General features: G+C 35.1%; 1 protein-coding gene across 1 annotated transcript; it reads right to left on the bottom strand.

The window, feature by feature from the left end:
• Positions 1-9,200: 9,200 nt before the first annotated feature.
• On the bottom strand, positions 9,201-10,282 carry LOC128194120 (uncharacterized). Its single transcript, XM_052868907.1, has 2 exons — positions 10,043-10,282; positions 9,201-9,951 (listed from the first exon to the last, which is right to left on the bottom strand). Exons 1-2 carry the CDS (start codon positions 10,265-10,267, stop codon positions 9,835-9,837), a joined length of 342 nt encoding a protein of 113 aa, XP_052724867.1. The 5' UTR covers positions 10,268-10,282; the 3' UTR covers positions 9,201-9,834.
• Positions 10,283-22,462: the final 12,180 nt, after the last annotated feature.

Raw genomic sequence — 22,462 nt, 5'->3', positions numbered from 1 at the left:
GCATAGAGCAAAGGAGAAAATCCCTAACAATTAATGAAAGAAGCATATAATAATTCAAAACAAATTCAAATACATGAGAGTTTAGAGGTTACATCTTCCCCAACAACAAATAAGATTAGTTCTCCATCGTCATGAAGAAACTAGGCGTACAATGAAATGAAAGAGATAGAAAAACCCTATAAACTGAAGAGGAGAGCTCCCGCATCCCAAATCTGCCTCCCAAGGGGCAAAACGCGTGTTTCTGTGCTCAAGTCATAAAAAAATACCAACCCTAGGGTGGACAAGTCCTTAAATAGATAAAAAAATAAAGTCCAAGCCCAATAATATTGGCGCTCCAAAAAAGAAAAATGTAACTTGAAACTTTTGATCACAAAGTCCAAGCCTCAACCGTTATCACAACCCCAAACTTGAAATTTTGCTTGTCCTCAAGCAAAATGTAACTTGGCTTAAAAAAATAATCATACTACAATGGTCTAGCAAACCAAAAAGCATTTTCCTCTAAGACAAGTAAATCACTCATGTCTGCTCATCATAGAAAGATTAATCAAGATATAATGATGCTTTAGCCAATCAAGCTTCAACTATGGTGCTCACATGATCAAGACATACACAACAGATGCAACCTTATGAATAATCAACAACCAAGCAAGAATGTTATCATACAGTCATGGACCAATTCCTCACCAAAGATAGTATTTCACTCAAGCACTCAAAAGTGTTTCACTCAAGCACTCAAAAGTGTTTCACTCAAGCACTCAAAAGTGTTTCACTCAAACTCAAATGTGTATAGTGAGGTGACACTCTTACACTCTACCATCACAATGTCACATGAACCAACTTTGCCTTTCATTTAACCACATATCAAACACACTCTCAAGCAAGTTATCATCACAAGGACTTTTCAAGGCTTGTAACATGGCCGGGCTTAGAAGAAAATTGAGTTTTTTAGACAACAAAATCCTTGAGTTAGGAGAGTGCACAATTCATTTATATTAACAATCAACTCTCTTTCTTCTTTTATGTGAGAAACCAGTCTTAAACTTATTCCCAACTTTACTTGCATTGAGCTTAACCTTTTCTTTTCTTTCTTTTCTTCTCTTTTACTTTTTTCTTTGGCTCAATGCTTTTTGCCCAATGATCTGTAATGAATTTCACAAAGTTCTTTTTGGTTTCTCATCACCTCAAACTTGAACCATTCTCCATTACCACAAAAACATACTCTACTTAACTCAAGGTAAGGATTTCACAAAGGGTTTTTTCCACTTTCAACTTTAAGCTCAAGGTTCAAAGCGTAAATAGGAACATTGTTCTTTGTTGGGTTCACCTATTGGCATTGGCTCTAAGAGAAAAGAAAACAAGGCCTTGATCATATGTAACAAGCAAGCAAGTGGTTTAATCATAGAAAATTAGGCAAAATCAATCATGCTTCTAAAGCAATAACATTCAATCAATCAAAGACTCTAGAGTCCAACCTCTCACACGCTATGCAAATTAATCACAATTGAAATCATGCATCTGTTTTTAACAAAACTATGAGCAACCACCATCTATGCTTAAAAGCCTCACCAATCATTAACTCAACATGCATCATAGAACAATAGAGCAAACACAAGAATATTACTCATCACAAACAACAGTTTATCACATCATACAAAACAATTGCAGCACAATTCATTAAACCAAGTACATAAACAAGCTAACATAAAAACAAAATTAACAAAATTCAAGTAAGCACAAAAATAAAACATAAAACATAAAAATCCTGATCCAGCAGCATCCATCAGTAGATGCAAATCCTTCACATTAGCATCCATTAGTAGATGCTCTCAGTAACATCCATCAATAGATGTCTAGTAGCATAACATCCATCAGTAGATGGTCTCAATAAACATCCCAATCAGTAGATGGTCTCAATCTTTGATGATCTTGTGCTCCTAGTACAAACTTTCGGATTTAATCCTGCAAACACTAAAGAACACTGCACTAAAGCACCCAATTAGCACAAACAGATAAAAAGATAACATTAAAAAGACAAAAAGATAAAAATATAAAAAGATAAAAAGGTAAAAAGATAAAAAGATAAAGAGATAAAAAAGATAAAAAGATAAAAAGATAAAAAGATAAAAAGATAAAAAGATAAAAAGATAAAAAGATAAAAAGATAAAAAGATAAAAAGATAAAAAGATAAAAAGATAAAAAGATAAAAAGATAAAAAGATAAAAAGATAAAAAGATAAAAAGATAAAAAGATAAAAAGATAAAAAGATAAAAAGATAAAAAGATAAAAAGATAAAAAGATAAAAAGATAAAAAGATAAAAAGATAAAAAGATAAAAAGATAAAAAGATAAAAACATAAAAACATAAAAACATAAAAAGATAAAAAGATAAAAAGATAAAAAGATAAAAAGATAAAAAGATAAAAAGATAAAAACATAAAAACATAAAAACATAAAAACATAAAAACATAAAAAGATAAAAAGGTAAAAAGATAAAAACATAAAAACATAAAAAGATAAAAAAAAACAAAAAGATAAAAAGATAAAAAAAACAAAAAGATAAAATGATAAAATTAAAGATGAAGTCTAATCGGTTAAGAATCACACAAAAGTATAGTTTAAACCACGAGTCCCCGACAATAGCGCCAAAAAACTTGTTAAGATGTCGGCAAGTGTACCGAATCGTATCAAGTAATATAAAATAGTAAGATCAAATATCGTATCCCAAAGGACTCACGACACTAAACAATTATGTGATTACCCAACTAATTAAGACTTTTGAAGAACAATTTAGTGATTTTGAATGCAAATGCTATAAAGTAAACATGAATGCAATTTTGACCAATTGAAAGAAAAACACAAAGGTGAATGGATGATGTTGAAAATATGAGATGAGTATGTTGTTGGAGTTTAGATTTCACCAAGTTTCCTCTCATGCATATATGAATTCATCTTCCTCATTAATGTTAATATCACTTTTTAAGTTACTTAAAACCCGATGTCTCGGCGAAGAAAGTCTATCCTTAACTACTAGTTTACAATGTCTTATCTCCCTAGCAATTAATTATGCATTACATACGCACAGAAGCTTAAGATAACCAAAACTCATATCCTTATGTCTAGGCAATACTGCTTTTGGGAGCAATTCTCTAGATCTAGGTTTCCCCGTATGTGTCCATATCACGAAAACCAATAACCATGTCAGGAATGAGTTAAACATAACAAGCATTGAGCAAAGAAGAATAACCCTAACAATTAATGAAAGAAGCATAAATAAATAAGAATCAATTCAAATACATGAGAGTTCACAAGGTTACATCATCCCCCAACAATAAAGAATGTTTAGTTCCCCATCGTCATGGAGAAACTAGACGAACAATGGAGTGAAAAAGATAAAAAAAACCCTAAAAACTGAAGAGGGGAGCTTCCGCATCCACTTATGCCTCTGAGGGGTGAAAAGTGTGTTTCTATGCTCAAGCCATCAAGAGATACAATCCCTAGGACGTCCAAGTCCTCAAATAGATAAAAAAAATAACAGAAAACAGGTTCAGGCCCAACACACTACGCTCAGCACCCTCATTTAGGGCACTCGGGCGAAACTGCGAGAAAACTAGCACACAGTGCCCTTGAAAGGGCGCCCAGGCGTGGTGCGGGACTAAAATTGGAGCTCAGCCCCAGCGGTAGCATTCCAAAACTCACTTTTTTTGCTGTTTTGGCTGTTTTTATGGCTGATTCAGCTTTATACAGCTCTATATATTGTTGCAGATTCTTCGAAGCACATTATTAACTACAAAATAAAGGGAATTTAGTGATAAAATCATAAAGTATAACCTCTAGCCACTTATTTGCAAAAATAAAGCAAAAACATGAGTTCAAGCAAGTTTCTAAGTAAAAAAGGGTGCGTTTAGTATCAAAATTGAATCACAAATAACGATATTTTCAATCGTTATCAGGCAACCGGACGAGCTTGTGAGAGAACTGGCGCTCCACACCCTTGGAAGGGCGCCCAGGTGTCCTACGACACATGGAGTCTGGCGCTCAGCGCCCCTAGAAGGGTGTCTAAGCGAGCTGCAGTGGAAAGTGCCGCTCAGTGCTCCTGAGGGGCGCCCGGGCGCAAAATTCTAGCAATTTCTAGATTTTCACTGCTCAAGCGTTAGCCCTGTGGCAGCTCTGTGGTAACCCAGCGACAACATTCCAGAACTCTCTATTTTTGCTGTTTTATTGCTTTTGTGGCTGGTGCTTTTGCTGTCCTTCCTGAGTTCCAACTCCATGACACTTTTGCTCTTCTTCCAAATCATACCAATAACCTACAAAATTAAGGGAATTTAGTGATAAAATCATTAAGTATACCCTCTACTCACTTATTCACAAAACTAAACTAAAAACATGAGTCTAAGCAAGCTTTTAAGTTGAAAAGGGTTGATTTAGTATAAAAATTGCATCACAGATAACGGTATATTCAACCGTTATCACTACCTTACAAAAAGCTTTTGATAAAGCATCTAATGTTTTACACCATTTGATTCATTTACTAATGAAATGACAAGTTATAAAATGTGTTGAACAAGCAATACGGCTTAACGCTTATCAACGTTCAAAATATTTATGCATGTACGATAAAGTGTTTCAATGCTTGTATAACTTCTTCTTTTTATTTGTGCAGATCATTAAAGAAAAAAGATATGATCATAATCTCTACATTGAAGAAACATTCACTGTGAGAGATGAAGAACATTATGGGAATGTTTACCTTGAAGCCTTATGCTCTATCACATCGTACAAGCTATGTTTTGATAAAGGCTATGACAAAGCTTAGTACATTTGCAAAGTAGACTTGAGTCTGACTTCTCACCTAAAGGCTACCTAGTCTCTTGAAGTAAACTCCTATGTCTAACGGTCATTTTTCAAGAAAATATGTATATAGACACAAGCTTGATGAAAAAACAAGAAGGATAAAATAATAAACTCTTAAACGCTCAAACAAGCTTACTATGCTCATACATTGTCTGAAGCTAATTTTTCTGAAAGAGAAAAACCTTAGAAAATCTCAGCTTTCTTTGTATTTTTTCTATCCTCTATTTGAGAGTTATCAATATGTACCTTTGTTCATAATATTGTTCATGTTGTAAATTTTGAAGTGGTTAAAATACTTTTAAACTAGAAGTTGTTAAACTCGGACTAGTCGTGTTGACTAGGTGAACTGGGACTAATCGTGTTGTAACTTCTGCTTGATTATTTTTTCTCCAAGATTCTTGTACCCACCATGAGATAATAACTTTTGATTTTTATTTTGAGCACTTATACCATATGTTTTAGACCTTGTTTCCGATGACATAATGAAAAAGTTGTTATTATATAAAATTGGTAATGATGAATCTAATGATTTTAGCTACACTTACCTGGCACGACTCTGATGTACGACTCTGTACAAATTGATGCCAAGTTTCTTTGTTAATTGTCGTATATTTTGAACATGAAGTTTCATTTATTTTTCCTCCAAAGATATATATTGACGTTTTTTTCATCTTAAAACCCCTAAATCTTTCGCCAATTGCAGATAAACACTTATTTCTTAAAGTTGCGACTTTTGGAATATCAAATGTCATCTGTAATAAAGAAATAACCTTATATCAATACAAATTTATCAATATAATCAATCTAGAATTTGGAGAAATATTAATTAACTTACCAATAAATATTGCAAGATTAGGTTTCGATCAACTTCAAATACATGATCAAACGATGGAGAAAGGATAGAGATACGATCACACGCTAATACTCCAAGATAAGACCTAAAAACATATGCATTTGAACCAAATCATACACTGGTGACCACGTCAAAAAAGACAAGTGTCCTCTCAGCTACATTATTGTTTGAACAACCGGTATCGCACAACGGAAAGGTATTTCAAAAAGTGTGTTACAAGCAAAAGCTAAGAGGGGAGGGGTGAATTCGTTCTTTTAAAAATTGTGATTTGCTTTTAAGAATTTTAAGAAACAGTTGGAGAATGAAAAGTGTAGAGTAAGAGAAAATCACACGAAGTATTTTATCCTAGTTCGAATCAAAAGATTCTACTTCCAGTCGCTAATTACTATAAACAATGATTAACCTTTTTCACTAAAATATAATGGTATAGATTACAATAAGATGATGAAAGGATAAAGAACAGAAAACACCTTCCTTCGAGAAAGGAACGAAAGAACCAGCTCAATCAACTTGAAGTGAACTGCTTCGACCTTAAACCCACTAAGCGCAAGCTTCTGCAATTCACAAGACTTGATATGAGCAATACTAACACTTGAGAACTTCCTTAGAGAATTTTTGTATTCTCAAATACTTAGATAAGCCTCTAAGAGGTTTGGTAAATAGTATATATAGCCTAGAGGTCAGAAACTGAAAACTCAATTTCCAACTGCCAGTGATAATCGATTATTTACATCCGTTATGGGGTTTTGAAAAAGTGATAATCGATTATCCTGAGGAATAATCAATTATTTGCGCGACTTAGGAAATACTGACTCAGACTGAAATAATCAATTATTCTAAGCAATAATCGATTATTTGCGTGAGCAACTCTTTTCTATTTAAGCTCGTGATAATTGATTATTACACCAAATAATCGATTATCTGTTCAAACTTTCTCTAGATAGGAAAACTTCTAAGAGTTCTTACATCAGCAAAGATATTCCTATACAATTTATTCTACAAAATGCTTTTAAAGTGAATACAACAAGAGTCTTCAAGTTCTTCATCTTGTAGCATCATCAAAACCATAATATCTTCAAGCCACAAATGGTCATCATTGGTAACATACATTTCTTCTAATCTTGAGTTGTCTCAACCTAGTCGCTCCTCTAGTAGGTATAGAAGTGAAGACTTCATTCCCTGATGAATGTGGTGCCTAAACCATATATATGTCATAATAAATAACAAGAAAGATTAATAAAAGACTTATAAAATAACATATTATTTAACAAAAGCCATAAATTTTACACAAATATGAAATTCATACATAATGATATGGATGGGTCATATGTATATTCCCTCATTGTGATCTTCCCGAATTGCATGTACATCGTCAACTAGAGGGTCGTCATCCAAAGAAATTATCGTTTTAAATGAATGGGTGTCAACAATATGAAGTTTAGTTAGATTTTCTTCATTAACGTCAATTTGTTTTTTCTTCCTTGAAGAGCTACATACCAATGGTTAGACGCAAGACATTTCACATAAAAAACCTAACTTGCTTGATATGCCATAATAAAGGGTTCGTCTCGATAACAAACCTTTTGAAAATCAACTAGTCCATACCAAATTAATCTATTTTGACATCACTCTTATTGTCAACCCACTTACATTGGAACAATGGAACAAAAAAATTAGTGCAATCAACCTTTCATATATCTTATATTCTACCATAATATCTAATTGATCCAAGTACATGATTTTGATCTTTGGATGTGGAAAATTTTAGCGACTCAGCTTCTAGACTAGCACCACACTACTTTGTATTATGCTTTTATCATCTAAATTCTTGGTATAAAATGTGCAATGATTAATTTCATAGTTGTTGATGGATTGACAAGTGTACCAAATCGCACAAGTAATATAAAATGGTAAGACCAAGTATCGTATCCCTGAAGACTCTCGGCACTAAACAATTGTGTGATAACTTGATTAATTAAGACTTAAATAAAGCGAAATCATTGGTTTAAGATGTAAAGACTGAAAATTAAATATGAATGCAAATTGATCAATAGTAGAGTAACCCATAGATGAACGGAGGTTGTTTATAAACTGAGATGATTATGTTGTTAGGGTTTGATTTCACCAAGTTTACTCTCATGTATATAAGAATTCTTCTTTTTACATTAATGTTAACGTCACTCACTAAATTACTTAGAACCCGATCCCTCGGCGCAATAAGCCTGCCTTAATTCCTAGTTTGTGCAATTCCTAGCTTTCCTAGAAAATTAAGTCTGAAGATCAAGAGCTTAAGACGACCAAGTACTCATACCCTCATCCCTGAGAAATATTACCCTTGGGAGAATTCAACAAGAACCTGAATTGTAAGGAACCTCCCGACACTCATCCAATTCATAAATCATGCTATTAAATGAGTTAAATAGAACAAGCATTCAAACAGATGAATTCCCTAACAATTAATGAAAAAACATATAAATTAAGAATCAATTCAAATACATGAGAGGTCACAAGGTTAGATCATCCCCCAACAACAAATAGAGTTTAGTTCCCCATAGACATGGAGAAACTAGATGAATAATGGGAAAGCATGAGATAGTGAAACCCTAAAAGAAGAAGAGGAAGCTCCCGCCTCCAGATCCGCCTTCAGAGAGTAGAAGAGTGTGCTGTTGTGTTGCTCCAGCCAGAGATGCAAAACCTAGAGCGCCTGGGTCCTTTAAATAAAGTCGGAAAAGAGTAGAAACAGGCTCAATCCAAAAGAGTCAAAATATAGCAAAAACTTGGCCGAATCCACGACGCACGATGCTCGGGCGCCCCTAGAAGGGTGCCCGGGCGTGCCGCGACAATTTATGGCGCTCAAGCCCCCTCTGAGGGGCGCCGAAGCTTCGCAGACTGTATTCTGATTTATTTTTCTACACTCTGGTTGACTTTTCTGCATTCCAACTCTTTGGTACTTTAACTCTTCCTTCAAATCATTCCAATAGCCTACAAAGTCAAGGGAATTTAGTGATAAAATCATCAAGTATAACCTCAACTCTCGTATTCACAAAACTAAAGCAAAAACATGAGTTAAAGCAAGTTTCTAAATAAAAAAGGTTGCATTTAGTTTCAAAATTACATCACAAATAACGGTATTTTCAACCGTTATCAAAACCCCAAACTTAGAACTTTGCTTGTCGTTAATTACCGAAGGGCATAAGCCTTCGGTAAGTTCCAAGCAAATCTCAGGCACAATTATATTTCTTATCAAACCAAACAAACCTGTACAAATTGTTCACAACACAAACAGACCTAAATAACATTTTCCAACCACATACAGACCTGCATAATGTGCATCTCAATCATGCAATCATTGAACAGAAAAACAATATAACATCTAAAACATCCAATCATCCATAGAACATGTATTTATAAATGAAACATAAAACAATCTAACATAATGTTCTAACATCCAAATCATCCAATTGATCTAACATCTAAATTTTCTAATATCCAAATGTTTCTATAACAACTAATAACAAAATAAAACTTATAATCTACATAGTTATCATCAGAATGATCTTCATCATCTTTCTCCTCTATAGATGGCTGGACTAGTGTGGGTTGAACTGATGTCGACTAGACTGATGAGGGTTGGACTGATGTGGGCTGTTGAGGGACGGCGGGTGACAGGGAGGGTCGTGGCTGGGTTGAAGGGACAATGAACTGATCTTGTGAAGTTTCAGGCAACACTCTAATGACCAGGGCCTTAAAGTTTCTAAACTCTGCTCTCAAATCAGTGATTTCCTGGTCACGTTGCTCCAATGCCTGTATGAGGCGGACAACGGCCTCGTCAACAATAGTGGTGGAAGAAGAAGGTTGGTGCTTCAGAGTACCTCCTCTCGATGCTATATTGCAGCAAGTTGTCGAGCACCGTATAGTCATCCCTTTTTCTTCCCACCAACGATGTCGACCCAGCACTGTGTCCTACGGATATCGTCTTCTGCATTACTCGCATCATCCGGTGTAGGAGTTGACCCATGTTCAGATCTAACCTGTGAAAGTCTCGTAGAAAATTCTTCCTGTTCAAACATTAAAACCAATGTTAGGGAATGATAGAATAACATAAATGAAAAATTACTAATAGTAATAGTGTTATTTTCTTATATGAGTCTTCCGAGATCTTTCATCAACGAATTCATTAGTGCCCTTCTGAACATAAGTCTGTGCAAAGACCTCATCAACATGGACCGCCCATCCCAGAGCTTGTGCCTGTAACATAATTTAGAGTTAGAAGTGTAGATATGAAATAGAAAATACATAAGTTATATATGAAAGAAACAAAAAGGTAATGAAAGTTTACCATACGAATGGCATGCTCATGAATCGTGATCGACCCACCAGTATGCAGGGTGCCACCCTTTTCAAAAACTCTGTTCCTCTGGGCTTTGGCACACTTATTACGAAACTCTACTGAATTCCATTGAGCCAGTAAAGAGTTCCAAATGTGCTCGCCCAACCAGTAAGGGTGCTCTCGTATATTGCGGGCATCCCTAAACATCTCTGACAGTCGATGAAATGCTTTCATGTGGAAATTTCTTTGTATTTGTGTTTCATGTTCAGGTTTCCACTGCACCTTCATCTGTAACATTAAACAAAACAAACATTGATTAATGAACATACTAAAATAAGAATGACAATTAGTTTAATGGATTGTTCTAATGAAAACGCTGCCAGAATGGCTTTTTGTCATCATCAGGTATTGCTCACCAAGTAGGCCATGGACTTAAAAACTGTTGCTTAATTGAACGTGTGATGGCCTCGGAAGCAACTCTGGATGGAATAAACCTACATAATAAAAGTCATTTGAATTAAGGCAATCTTTAAACATCAATATGGTTAAAAACGGATTAAAATCTTACCCTTTACTATACGACTCAATCCATGGTGGATCATGGAGGGGCGGGTCAACACCTTCACCATCACCAGCTGAATCTGGATCAACAGATGATGTGACAGTCTCAGAAGGCGGTATACAAGATGAGGAAGGTATAGAAGTAGGGTAAGGGGGAGGAGTGAGGCTTATAATCATAGGAGGAGGAACAGGGTCTGTTGTAGGGGTAGGAGAAGGGTGTAGTGCAGGGGTAGGATTAGGGTCTACTGTAGGGGTAGGAGGAGGGTGTATTACAAGGGTAGGAGGAGGCCCCACAGATGATGGACTAGGGGCAACAGTGGTAGGTAGTGTAGCAAGCACCCTAAGTACATACTTTGGTGCCTGTCGTTGCCTCTTTTTAGGCCTTGCTACCCTCTTTCCTTTATCAGGACGTTCTGAACCTTGTCCTGTCATTACTACATTGAAATGGTTACAAATAAAGTGAAAAAATAGAAATGAATAAGGAAGGATCAATACAAATTAAAGTGAATGTAAAATAATTGCATACAACTTTGAAGATGATATTTTACATAATGATCTTCATTTTCATCATCTTCTTCTTCTTCTTCTTCTTCATCATCATCATCATCATTTTCTTCTTCTTCTTCATCATCATCATCATCTTCTTCTTCTTCTTTTTCTTCTTCTTCTTCTTCTTCTTATTCTTCTTCTTCTTCTTCTTCTTCATCATTAGCATCACCTTGTATTGCTGCTTCTAATTCATCTCCATCACCATAAGGGTCGTGCAATGCGATTATACGTTCAACTTCAATAATTTCTTGTGGTTGTGACATTTGGTCAAGTTGGTAGGCAACATCTTCCTCAACCTCATTTGAGTCAATGCGACCTCTAGGCTTGGTTTGTATTGCTACAGCCCAACCACGCTTGTCAATATTGCGGAATGGTGGATATGACACATAATAAAGCTGTTTGACATTAGTTGCTAGAATGAAAGGATCAAACGGTCCATATCTTAATCTTAGGTGGAGTTCGACAATGTTAAACCTAGGATCCACTCTAATACCAACTTTAGAAGGATCAAACCATTCACAATAAAAAAGTACTACTCTGTTTGGAGAAGTAGTGTTGTTGTACTCTAGCTCATATATTTTATGAATGATGCCGTAGAAATCATCATAACAACCCTCTGTTAGGCCCTTGACGTATACACCATAATTTGTTTTTTTCTTCCCTTTAGACCATTCATGTGTATGGAATTTGTAACCATTGGTGAAGTAAGTGTGCCATTCTTTCACACATCTCATTGGCCAATTGGAGAAATGTCTTAACTCTTAAACCGTGGGAGTTAATTCCTGATTAAAAACTTACAAAGATACCAAAAAAATATTAAAAGCAAGAGTCAAATTAACCTTGCTCAAAACATAGGAAAAAGTACGGACCTGATTTCTAAACCATTGGGGAAACTCTGAGTGTATTCTAGCAGAAGCATTTCCTTCTGCGGCTTGCTCAACCACAAGAAATGAGCTGGTATAAATGAAATGAATTAGTGTATAACAATTTAACCATTACAAAGGTAAGAGTTGGATGATGACATACTCAAGGTACGACTTAACTTCACTGCAATTGACTAAGACATGCACATGAGCAGAGTTGAATTCAGCATCAGTTAACTAATGAGTGAATTATTTCCCTACATGACGGCCTGATTGTCGGAAAACTGATAATGCACCTTGACGTGGTTCAACTTGCCGTTGCATTTCATTTCTGACTTTAGTGGGGACAACATGAAGCTTTTGAAATAATGTGAACAAAAATATGTTGTCTCTCTATGCAAGTAAGCTGCACAAATTGAGCCTTCTACTCTAGCTTTATTTTTAACTAAACGTTTAGATTCTCCCATAAACCTTTCAAAGGGATACATCCACTTGTACTGCACAGGGCCCCCAAGCCAAGCTTCATATGCAAGATGAATTGAAAGATGCTCCATTGAATCAAATAATGCAGGAGGGAATATTCTTTCTAATTTGCAGAGGATAATTGAGATATTTTCTTCCGTCTTTCTAAGGGAATTTTCCTTTAGTGTCGTACAACATAAATCTTTAAAGAAGTTACTGATTTCTATGAGTGGATTTAACACGTGCATTGGCAAACAACTGAACGCAAGAGGGATGAAAGTCTCCATGAATACATGACAATCATGACTCTTCAACCCTTGAATAGTATCGTTCTGAACATTGGCACATCTGGACAAGTTAGAAAAATATCCATCTGGCATTCTCAGCTCCTTGATCCATCCACACACTATTCTTGCCTCATCTTTTGACATGGTGTAATTTGCTTTTGGTTTAAACAATTGGTCGTTATCTTGCGCCTTCAACTCTAAGTCTTTTCGTCCACAATACAAAGGTAAATCTTTTCTTACCTTGTCATTATCTTTTGTCTTACCAATAACACTCATAATTGTGTTGAAGACATTATCTTTTTTCTATGTGCATGACATCAAGGTTATGTCTTAGCAAGTTATCTTTCCAATAGGGAAGATCTCAAAATATGCTTCTTTTAGTCCAATTATGCCATTCTCCAAACCCTTCTATCCTATTTTGACCACATTCAGTGACTTTTGGCAAGTCTTTCACTCTTCTCCAAACGTGTGATCCAGTCAACTTCGGCGTGGGCATATCCATTTCAACTTGCCCTTTGCGAAATGCCTTTTTGTTTCTTCTAAAGGGGTGATCAATGGGCAAGAACCATCGATGATAGTCAAACCAATTACTTTTCCGACCATAACTCAATTGGAATGACTTTGTATGTTCCATGCAATGTGGACAAGCTAATCGACCAAGCGTGCTCCAACCAGATAACATGCCATACGCTGGAAAGTCGTTAATAGTCCACATCAAAGCTTCCCTCATAAGGAAATTTTGCTTCCTTGAAACATCATACGTCCAAACATCATTCCATAGATTCTTCAAATCATCAATTAGAGGCTCCAAATAAACATCAATCGCTGATTTGGGATTAGATGGACCTGGTATTATACACGTTAAAAACATGTAAGGCTTTGTCATACACATCTCAGGTGGTAGATTGTATGGGGTAACTATCACCGGCCAGCAAGAATATGGTGATGCAAACGCCTGAATGTACGGCGTAAACCCATCAGAGCATAGACCAAGTCTGACCTTACGTGGTTCACTAGCAAATGATGGATGTTTACGATTGAAGTGCTTCCAAGCTTCACCATCAGAAGGATGACGCAAAAATCCTTCAATTTTGTTACCATCATGCCATGTCATGTGTTCTGATGTTTGCATTGAAGTAAACATTCTTTGTAATCTTGGAATTATAGGCAAGTAAAACATGAACTTTAAGGGAATTGTTTTTTTTGCCTCCGTCCAGCATGCATCGTATGATATCGAGGTATGCAACAAAACTTGCATTCAACCAACAATGCATCATTTTTGCCACTATCATTGTCATAGAATAACATACATCCATTAACAACCCAAAAAATCATTTTGGCTTCCAATCCCAGCTTTAACACATCTTTTGGCTTGTTAATAATTCTTCGGCATAGAATTGTTTGGTGGTGTCAAATCTAACATCAATTTTGTATAGAAGTCCACTTCTTGATTGGGAATGTTCCAATTAGATTTACCAGCCATGAGTCTAATGCACACTGACAATTTTGACTCAGATGAACCTTCAAATACAGGTAGATTTGCCTCTGTTAGTAAATTGTAAAACCTATGAGTGGTTTCATTTGGAGACTCTTCATCATGACTATCATTTGTTTCTTGTTCAGCATGTCGACGAAGAACATTGTCGACCATATCTTGCATATAGGAAAATTGATTGATAACAGTTGAAAAACTGTTATTTTCATGATTAAATTTGATACTAAAAGCAACCTTTAACACTTAGAAACTAGCTTGAAATCATGTTTTTGGTTATATTTTCAGAAATAAGAGAGCTGGATAGGTTTATGTTTGATTTCAGTGTTTTATGCAGGTTTTAAGGTGAATTTGGTGAAAGAAGTGAATTTGGAGCTAACGTGGGTTTCTTTCACCAAATTCACCTTAAAACCTGCATAAAACACTGAAATCAAGCATAAACCTATCCAGCTCTCTTATTTCTGAAAATAGAACCAAAAACATGATTTCAAGCTAGTTTCTAAGTGTTAAAGGTTGCTTTTAGTATCAAATTTAATCATGAAAATAACAGTTTTTCAACTGTTATCACAACCCCAAACTTAGAACTTTGCTTGTCCTCAAGCAAACAAAATGTAACTCAATCTTCTACCAATCTGTACAATGGTTCACTCATTCAAAAATCCTCTTTTCAAGATAAGTAAAAACTTCAATCAAACTTATGACAAAGATTTCAATCAAGATGTGCACATGCTTTGGGTGTTCATAAAATCACTTAATATCCAACAAATGCTATTGTTCATGAATGATAAATCAACTAAGCATGGATGTTCATGTGCTCATGGAACATCTCCTCACTAGGTAAAGTGTTTCACTCAAACACAAGTGTATAAGAGGTAATCACTCTTTCACTCTACTACCACAATGTCACAAGAATTGACTTTGCCTTTCATTTAACCACAATCAAATAAATTCACAAGCATGCATTATCACAAGGACTTTCAATGGCTTATAATGTGGCTGGGCTAACAAGAAAATTGGTTTTTCTAGATCACAAAACCCTTGAGTTAAGAGAATCATATAAACACAATCATTCTTACTTTCCCAACTTTCCTTTGCATTGAGCTTTGCTTTTTTCTTTTCCTTTCTTTCTCTTTTTTCTTTTGCTTTTCACATATTTACTTCTTAGCTCTTAGCTCAATGCTTTCAATTTCCCTTCTATTTTCCAACAACCCCAAACTTGAACATTTATCAATACCACAAAATATTTTCTACTTAACTCAAGGTAAAACTTTTCAGTAAGGGTTTTCAAATCATGTTCAAGGCTAAGGGTTCAAAGGATAGAACAGATAGTGTTCTCTTTTAGTGGCTTATTTCATGCAATTTGGCTAATATAAGGGTTACCAACAAACGACCTTGATCATATAATGCAAACAAGCAATTGATTCAATCATAAAAAACCTGGGCAAAGTTATTCATGCTTCCAAAGTAATAACACTCAAAGTAATAACTCTGGAGCTCAAAACCTCACATATAAGCTCATTCACATTTGACATACACATCCTGCTTAATATCACAATCACAATCATAATAACTTGCATTTGTTCACAAAGCTTGTGAACCACCTGTATAAACATGTAATTGTGCACATCTCACCATCAATCTATATCAAAGCATCATTCAAGCATTACTTATCAAACAATCACAATCATCAGCAAACCATCATAACAGATAAAGTTTCCAATTGAGTACATCAAACCCTAAACAAAAATAAATAAATAAGACAAATCCTACTTTAGTGCTTTGAAAAACTCAGCCCCATCAATGATGCTCTCTCCCAACCCCAAACTTAGATGAACAACACATAAGAAAGTGAGTGGAAAAGAAATTTTCTCAAAAGGGGTGAGGGAAAAGTTGTAGACAACTTTGGAAAAGTATGTAGGAGTGTGTGTGCAGAGAAAAATCTAAAAGAAGAGAGGCCAAGGCGCAGCTTAGGGTATAAAAATACCCCTAATGGGCTCGGGTTCCGCTGAGGGGCAACCTAAGCCCCGTTTGCGACACTACCGCTCAGCGGTAGTTTGCCGCTCAGCGGCACTTACGGGAAGTGTTCTTCTTCTCCTTAGCTTAACCTAAATGCGTCCTAAACATACCCTAACTGGCTTCCTGCAATTAAGGTCTCAGATCACTCAAACATTCAATCCCTATCATGCAACTAAAGCAGAATAAAAACAAAAAAATACAGACAAAATCAATCAACTGGGTTGCCTCCCAAGTAGCGCTTGTTTAACGTCACGAGCCTGACCCAAAATCCACCAACACCCATCAGTAGGTGCAAAACTTTCTTACCAACACCCATCAGTAGGTGTATACAAACATAGTATCCTTCAGTAGATACTCTTCCGCCTAACATCCATCAGTAGATGTAAACCCTGTAACAAACTTATAACAAAAACAAAAATACCCAAAAGTTCAAAATTACATCACCAAAACAAAAATTAAAAGTTCTTAAATCACTGGGTTGCCTCCCAGTAAGCGCTCTTTTAACGTCATTAGCTTGACCCAATAAAGCTCATGTTCTTTCTTCTTTTTCTTCTTTCTACTAAACTTCTTCAGGAATTTGATAAAACCAGGAACCTGTTGCGGTGTCTCAATCAGAGGAACTTTAATCTCCAATTTCTTGAAGATTTCCATAAAGCACTTAAATTTCTTTTCCTTCCTATGATTCTTCTTTAGATGAGGATGGGATTTTTCATATGATTTCTTCTTCTTTCCTCTCATCTTCTTTTTCTTCCTTTTTCTCTCCCTAAATTTTCTCTTTTTCTTTTCTCTTATTTTTTTCTTCCCTTTTCTTTTTCTCTTCAACTTCTTTATTTTCACACAAATTTTCTTTCTTTCTTCTCTCTCAACCACTTCTTTCTCTTTTTCTTCATCTTTATTTTTCTCACTCAACTCTTCTTTCTCTTTTCTCTCTATCTTTTCCTCATCTCCCTCTAATTGTTTTTCATCAATAATCTTGTCACTTTCAGTAACAATGGTTTGCCCTTCCTTCTTAAGGTTAACTTCAGTATTAACCTCATCATTCAATCTCTGACTAATGTTACAAAGTTGCATCTCCATTCTTTTACATGATTCTTCAATGCTTTTCTGAGTAGCATCAGAATTTTTCAAAAATCGTTGAAGGGTCTCATCCAACCTATCCAAACTTCCTGATAGAAAGGGTTGTTGCTGCCATTGTTGTGGTGGCGGCCATTGTTGTGGTGATGGCCTATCAAATGGTCTGGCAGCTTGCCAAAATTGGCTTTGATCCATGCTTGAGTGAGGTTCCCACCATTGGTTGAGATTACTTTGGTAGAATTGAGTGCCCACATAGTTAAATTCTTGACCAAATTGCATTCTGCAGACATTAGGCACAAAACCCTAAAAACAATTGTTAGCACAAAAAGAAATAAAAGAAGATATAAGATCAGAGATAAGAAGATAAAATAAAAACAGAAAACAGAAAAATAAAAACAGAAAAATAAAATAAAATAATAACCAAAAAATAAAATAAAATAAAATAAAATAAAATAAAATAAAAACTGAAAAATATAAACAGAAAAATAAAAATTCGAAATTTAAATTAAAAATTCAAAAACAAGTCAAAGATAATCAATAATCAAACAAATAAACTAGTTAAACCACGAGTTCCCGGCAACGGCGCCAAAAACTTGATGACAAATTTATGAACACCGAAAAACGGCGCCACAAACTTGTTTGACCCTCGGCAAGTGTAACCGAATCGTATCAAGTAATAAACTCGGTAAGACCAAGTATTGTTCTCCCAAAGGACTCACGGCCTAGTTAGTTATATGATTTGTTGATTATTTAAGACTTGTGAACAAATTCTTGTGGTTTCAAATGCAAAAGACAATAATTAAATATGTATGCATGAGTTTGATCAATGGCAAAAAGGAACACAAACACTGAATGAATTATATGGATGAGTATGTTGTTGGGGTTATCAACTTCATCTTGTCCACTCTCATATATTTTAGGAATTCATCAATCTTTTCATCAATGTTAATGCCACTCTCTAAATCACCTTGTCAAGAAGGCCTATCCTTAATTACGAGTTCATACAATTCCTAGCATTCCTAGTAATTAGTTCTGAAGTGCAGGAGCTTAAAGGCAACCAATATACTATTGGGAGAAATTCCCCGGATCTAGACTTCCCCGTACGTTCCCATATCGACAAAATCAATGATCATGACAATGAATGAGTTAAACACTGCATGTTTTGAGCACAGAGGAAAAAACCCTAACAATTAATCAAAGAAAGCATGTATCTCAAATAAGATTTTTAAACACAAATTCCATATATGAGAGTTTCACAAGATTACATTGATCCCCCAACAACAATATAAGGTTTAGTTCACCATATTCATGGTGAAACTAGATGAACAATAATGAAAGAATGGAAGAGATAGAAAAACCCTAGAAAGAGAAGACGAGAGTCGTCACCATCTCCCAATCTACCCCCAAGAGGTGAAAAGTGTGTTTCTGCTTCCTCCCAGCCAAAGATACAAACCCTAGGAAAACCTAAAGCTTATATACTATTCGTAAAATACAGAAAATTAGGCCCAAGCCCAAAATAGTGTCGCTCAGCGGTAAGTGCGTGAGCTCGATTCTTCCCCTCAGCGGCCATTTCACCCCTCAGGGGAGCTAACGTGGGTTTCTGAGTGCCGCTCAGCGGTAAACTACCGCTGAGCGGTGGTTACGGCTTCTCCTTTTGCACTTTTTGATGTCTTTTCTGATTCCCTTTCTGTTCTTCTTCACTTCTTTCACCAAATTCACCTTAAAATCTGCATAAAACACTGAAATCAAGCATAAACCTGTCCAACTCTCTTATTTCTGAAAATATAACCAAAAACATGATTTCAAGCTAGTTTCTAAGTGTTAAAGGTTGCTTTTAGTATCAAATTTAATCATGAAAATAACAGTTTTTCAACTGTTATCATTGATCTATCTCATATGTATGTACAATAGTATTCGAACTTGATGCAAGCCGCTTTTTAGCTATAGTGGAGGTTGAAGGAATTTGTTCACCATGAAATGTCCAAACCGTGTAATTAGCCATGAACCCTCTTTAGTATAGGTGAACTTTGACGACTTCATCTTTCAAAATCCTTCTACATTCGCACTTGATGCAGGGGCATCGAATCCCTCCATCAAGAGCATAATATTGATACTGTCGAGCCGTCTCGACAATTTCTTCAACTCCGATGACAAAAGCTTCCTTCAAACCTCTCATTCTGCTATAACAACGGTCGTACATCCACCCACGGTGGTTGGTAAAATGGGCCATGTTCAGTGACAAGCCAAACAAAGAAAACTTAGCCAAAACAACAACACTCCATGTGACATAAGTAATAGACCTATTACTACTTAAGTCGAACATGGAAGGCAATTTGAACACTACTGTCATAAGCATACAATAAGTATATGCAAAGAGAAGTCCTCTGTATTGAAATGCCTTAAACATCCTAAGGGGCTGTGTAATAATAGTTAGGGGAGACAACTTATTACTACTGAAGTTCTCTTTTATAGAGTACTTCCAAATATTTTGTAGGTTCTAAGTGTTTATAGTATTTTTACCCTTCTCATTGCATTCAGAATGTGTGTAGTACCATAGGATTTTAAATGACTACTTAACTTAATCAAGTTTTAGCCTAATAAATGAAATACAATATACATGAACATAAAATATTAACATAATTTAGGCAATCAAATAAGTGTACATTATTCTACATTAGGTGTGCTTGCAAATTCTAACTTTTTAAGTACACTTTTTAAGGTTCCAACTACTCAAATTTTGAGTTGTACCTAATTCTTTTGGAAGGCCTAATGCACTATAGCTAATTGAAGATAATCAGCTAGAAGATTATAAGCACCTAAGACACAATTAAAGAAAGCAAGCACGGTGAAAAAGCTTGATGGAAAAACAGTGACAGTGGTTGAAATCAGATTTCAAGCAACTAAAATAGTCAATTTTCAAGTTTGTAATTATTAGGAGTTGCTATCACTTCAAAAATATGTAAAATCATCAAACAAACTTTTAAAATCAGTTTTCATGGTGTGATGGAGTGATTTTTCCACATTTTTGGCCATAACAAAGTCAGATTTCGAATGCTAGAAGTTTCTATGCTATGTGACACTTGTGCACGAATTCGCTTTTAAAACCACCAATCTTGGGTCAATTTTTTGATGCAGAGTTGGAAAAGGTAAGTGTTGTTTTGATGAAGTGGCTATAAAATTCCATTTGGGTTGGAGCAAAACCTGGTTCAGTCCTTTAAAATAGAATCAAAGGTTAAAATAAGTAAAGGAAATTGTTAATAGGGGATTCTGAATCGTGCAGCCCAACCAAAACCCAAAAACACAAAATATGGGTTTCTTTGAGGCATTTCATCAAACACTTTCTGATTTTATCAAACAGTTTCGTGCCACACATTTTTCAACCTGCATTTTGAGTTTTTCTTGCTTTCTTCATTTGTTCTAGAACCTTTCCTATAATCCATTTGAGTGCCTACTTCTATTCTACACCTATTTGTATTGCTTTTAAGCTTTTTGGCATCTTAAAATTGTCCAATTCAAGTCATATTTTGGTGTTGTTCAGTGACCATTTCTGGTGCAGTTTTTGATCTGGTTTAGTGCTAATTTTTGTGTGAAATTGTGGTGTTGTGAAGACTTTGTGATGCAGTCCAGTTTTAGAAACCTTTTCCAACTAAGGTGGCATCTTAGGAAGTGGAGAATGAGCAGAATTTGTGAATTCAAAGGGGCTGTCCAACAAGGAAAAATGTGAAAATTGCCAACTCCTATAGCAATTTTTGAGTTCCAGGTTGTTTTCGTAGTTTGAGTTTCTAATTAGCTAGGTTTTACCATTCTAAACATGTTAGGAAAGTTTATTTGTTGTTTCTTAGGCTAGTTTAGTGTAGTTTGCAAATTTTGACCATTTTAGTGCATTTATAGAAGACCTTTTGAGGTTTTGAGGTTTGCATTCTAGGTTATAAGTCTAAAACCTCTTACATATTTGACAATCAGTTTCAAACAATTCAAAACAAAGTTTGACAAAACACAATGTATACAATATCATAAAACTCCAATCAACATAACTTAACATTCAAACTGGACATTCACAACATTTTAGAACAAGATAAAAATCATGAAACAAGAATGAAAATAATAGAACATACCACATATAATCATGCAATTTCAGTTTAGGTGACCATACCTTCGCCTTCGTTTTCCTTTCCTGATCAAGTCTTCTCTATAGACTCTTTCCCTCCCTTTCTGGCCACAATTCCTTTAAAAACTCACCTAAGACATTAAATAGAAGTGTATTTAGGGTTATTCATTAGATTTTGTTCCATTAATTTAATAAGCATAGCAACAATTTAAGCATTAGCTAATAGTATCCAAAAAGGAATAGTAATAACCAATTAAAACATCACCAAACAAATTTATCATACTGCACCATAATTCAACAAACCAATTTCTTTGAATTTTGATAAATTTTGGCCAAAGAAAAGAATCAAACAGTAGCTGGAAAAAAAATTTGCAATAGAGAAAGTCCCTAGTTGGATGGTTTGATACTAAAACACGTATGGAAGAGATTTAAAGACACAACTGGATGTTCAAGCAACTTTGTTTGATGATTTTAATTGTGTTTAAACTCTAAAACGAGTTATAAACAGCCTGCAACTCAAAATCACTAATCCACTTCCATTTTAACTCAAAAAGTGATGGTTTAGAAAGAAAATCTTGATATAAACCAAACTATGACCAAATGAACAATAATAGCAACTTTCAAACACAAATTTAAACTTGTTCAAGCTTTCCAATAGCATAGAAAAAGCATAAACCGGAAATCAACCCTTATTATTGCCAATTATGCAGTAAAATAAACCATCATACCACCAAAATAAAGTTTCAAAGTAAGTGAGGGACATCAACAAAACCAATTCAGACTTTAGACAATGTACTTACTAGCTTCTAATCTTATCAAAATCATTTTAGAATTTAGACATATCTAAAATCACAACACAAAGTTCTTCCAAATTGCAGTGGAACCTAAGATGAACTTTGACAAAACAAGGACAACCAAGGTAAGACAAGCAAGAACAAAAGTATTGAAAAAAGCTAGCACACAAGTGAAACCTAAGATTAGCTCTAGAACAAATTAAGAAAGAAAATAAAAAGTATT

The sequence above is a fragment of the Vigna angularis genome, chromosome 9 (genome assembly GCF_016808095.1).
Source record: "Vigna angularis cultivar LongXiaoDou No.4 chromosome 9, ASM1680809v1, whole genome shotgun sequence".
Classification (NCBI taxonomy): domain Eukaryota; kingdom Viridiplantae; phylum Streptophyta; class Magnoliopsida; order Fabales; family Fabaceae; genus Vigna; species Vigna angularis.
Note: the sequence above shows the minus strand (reverse complement) of the source record. Positions and strands in the feature narration are given on the sequence as shown.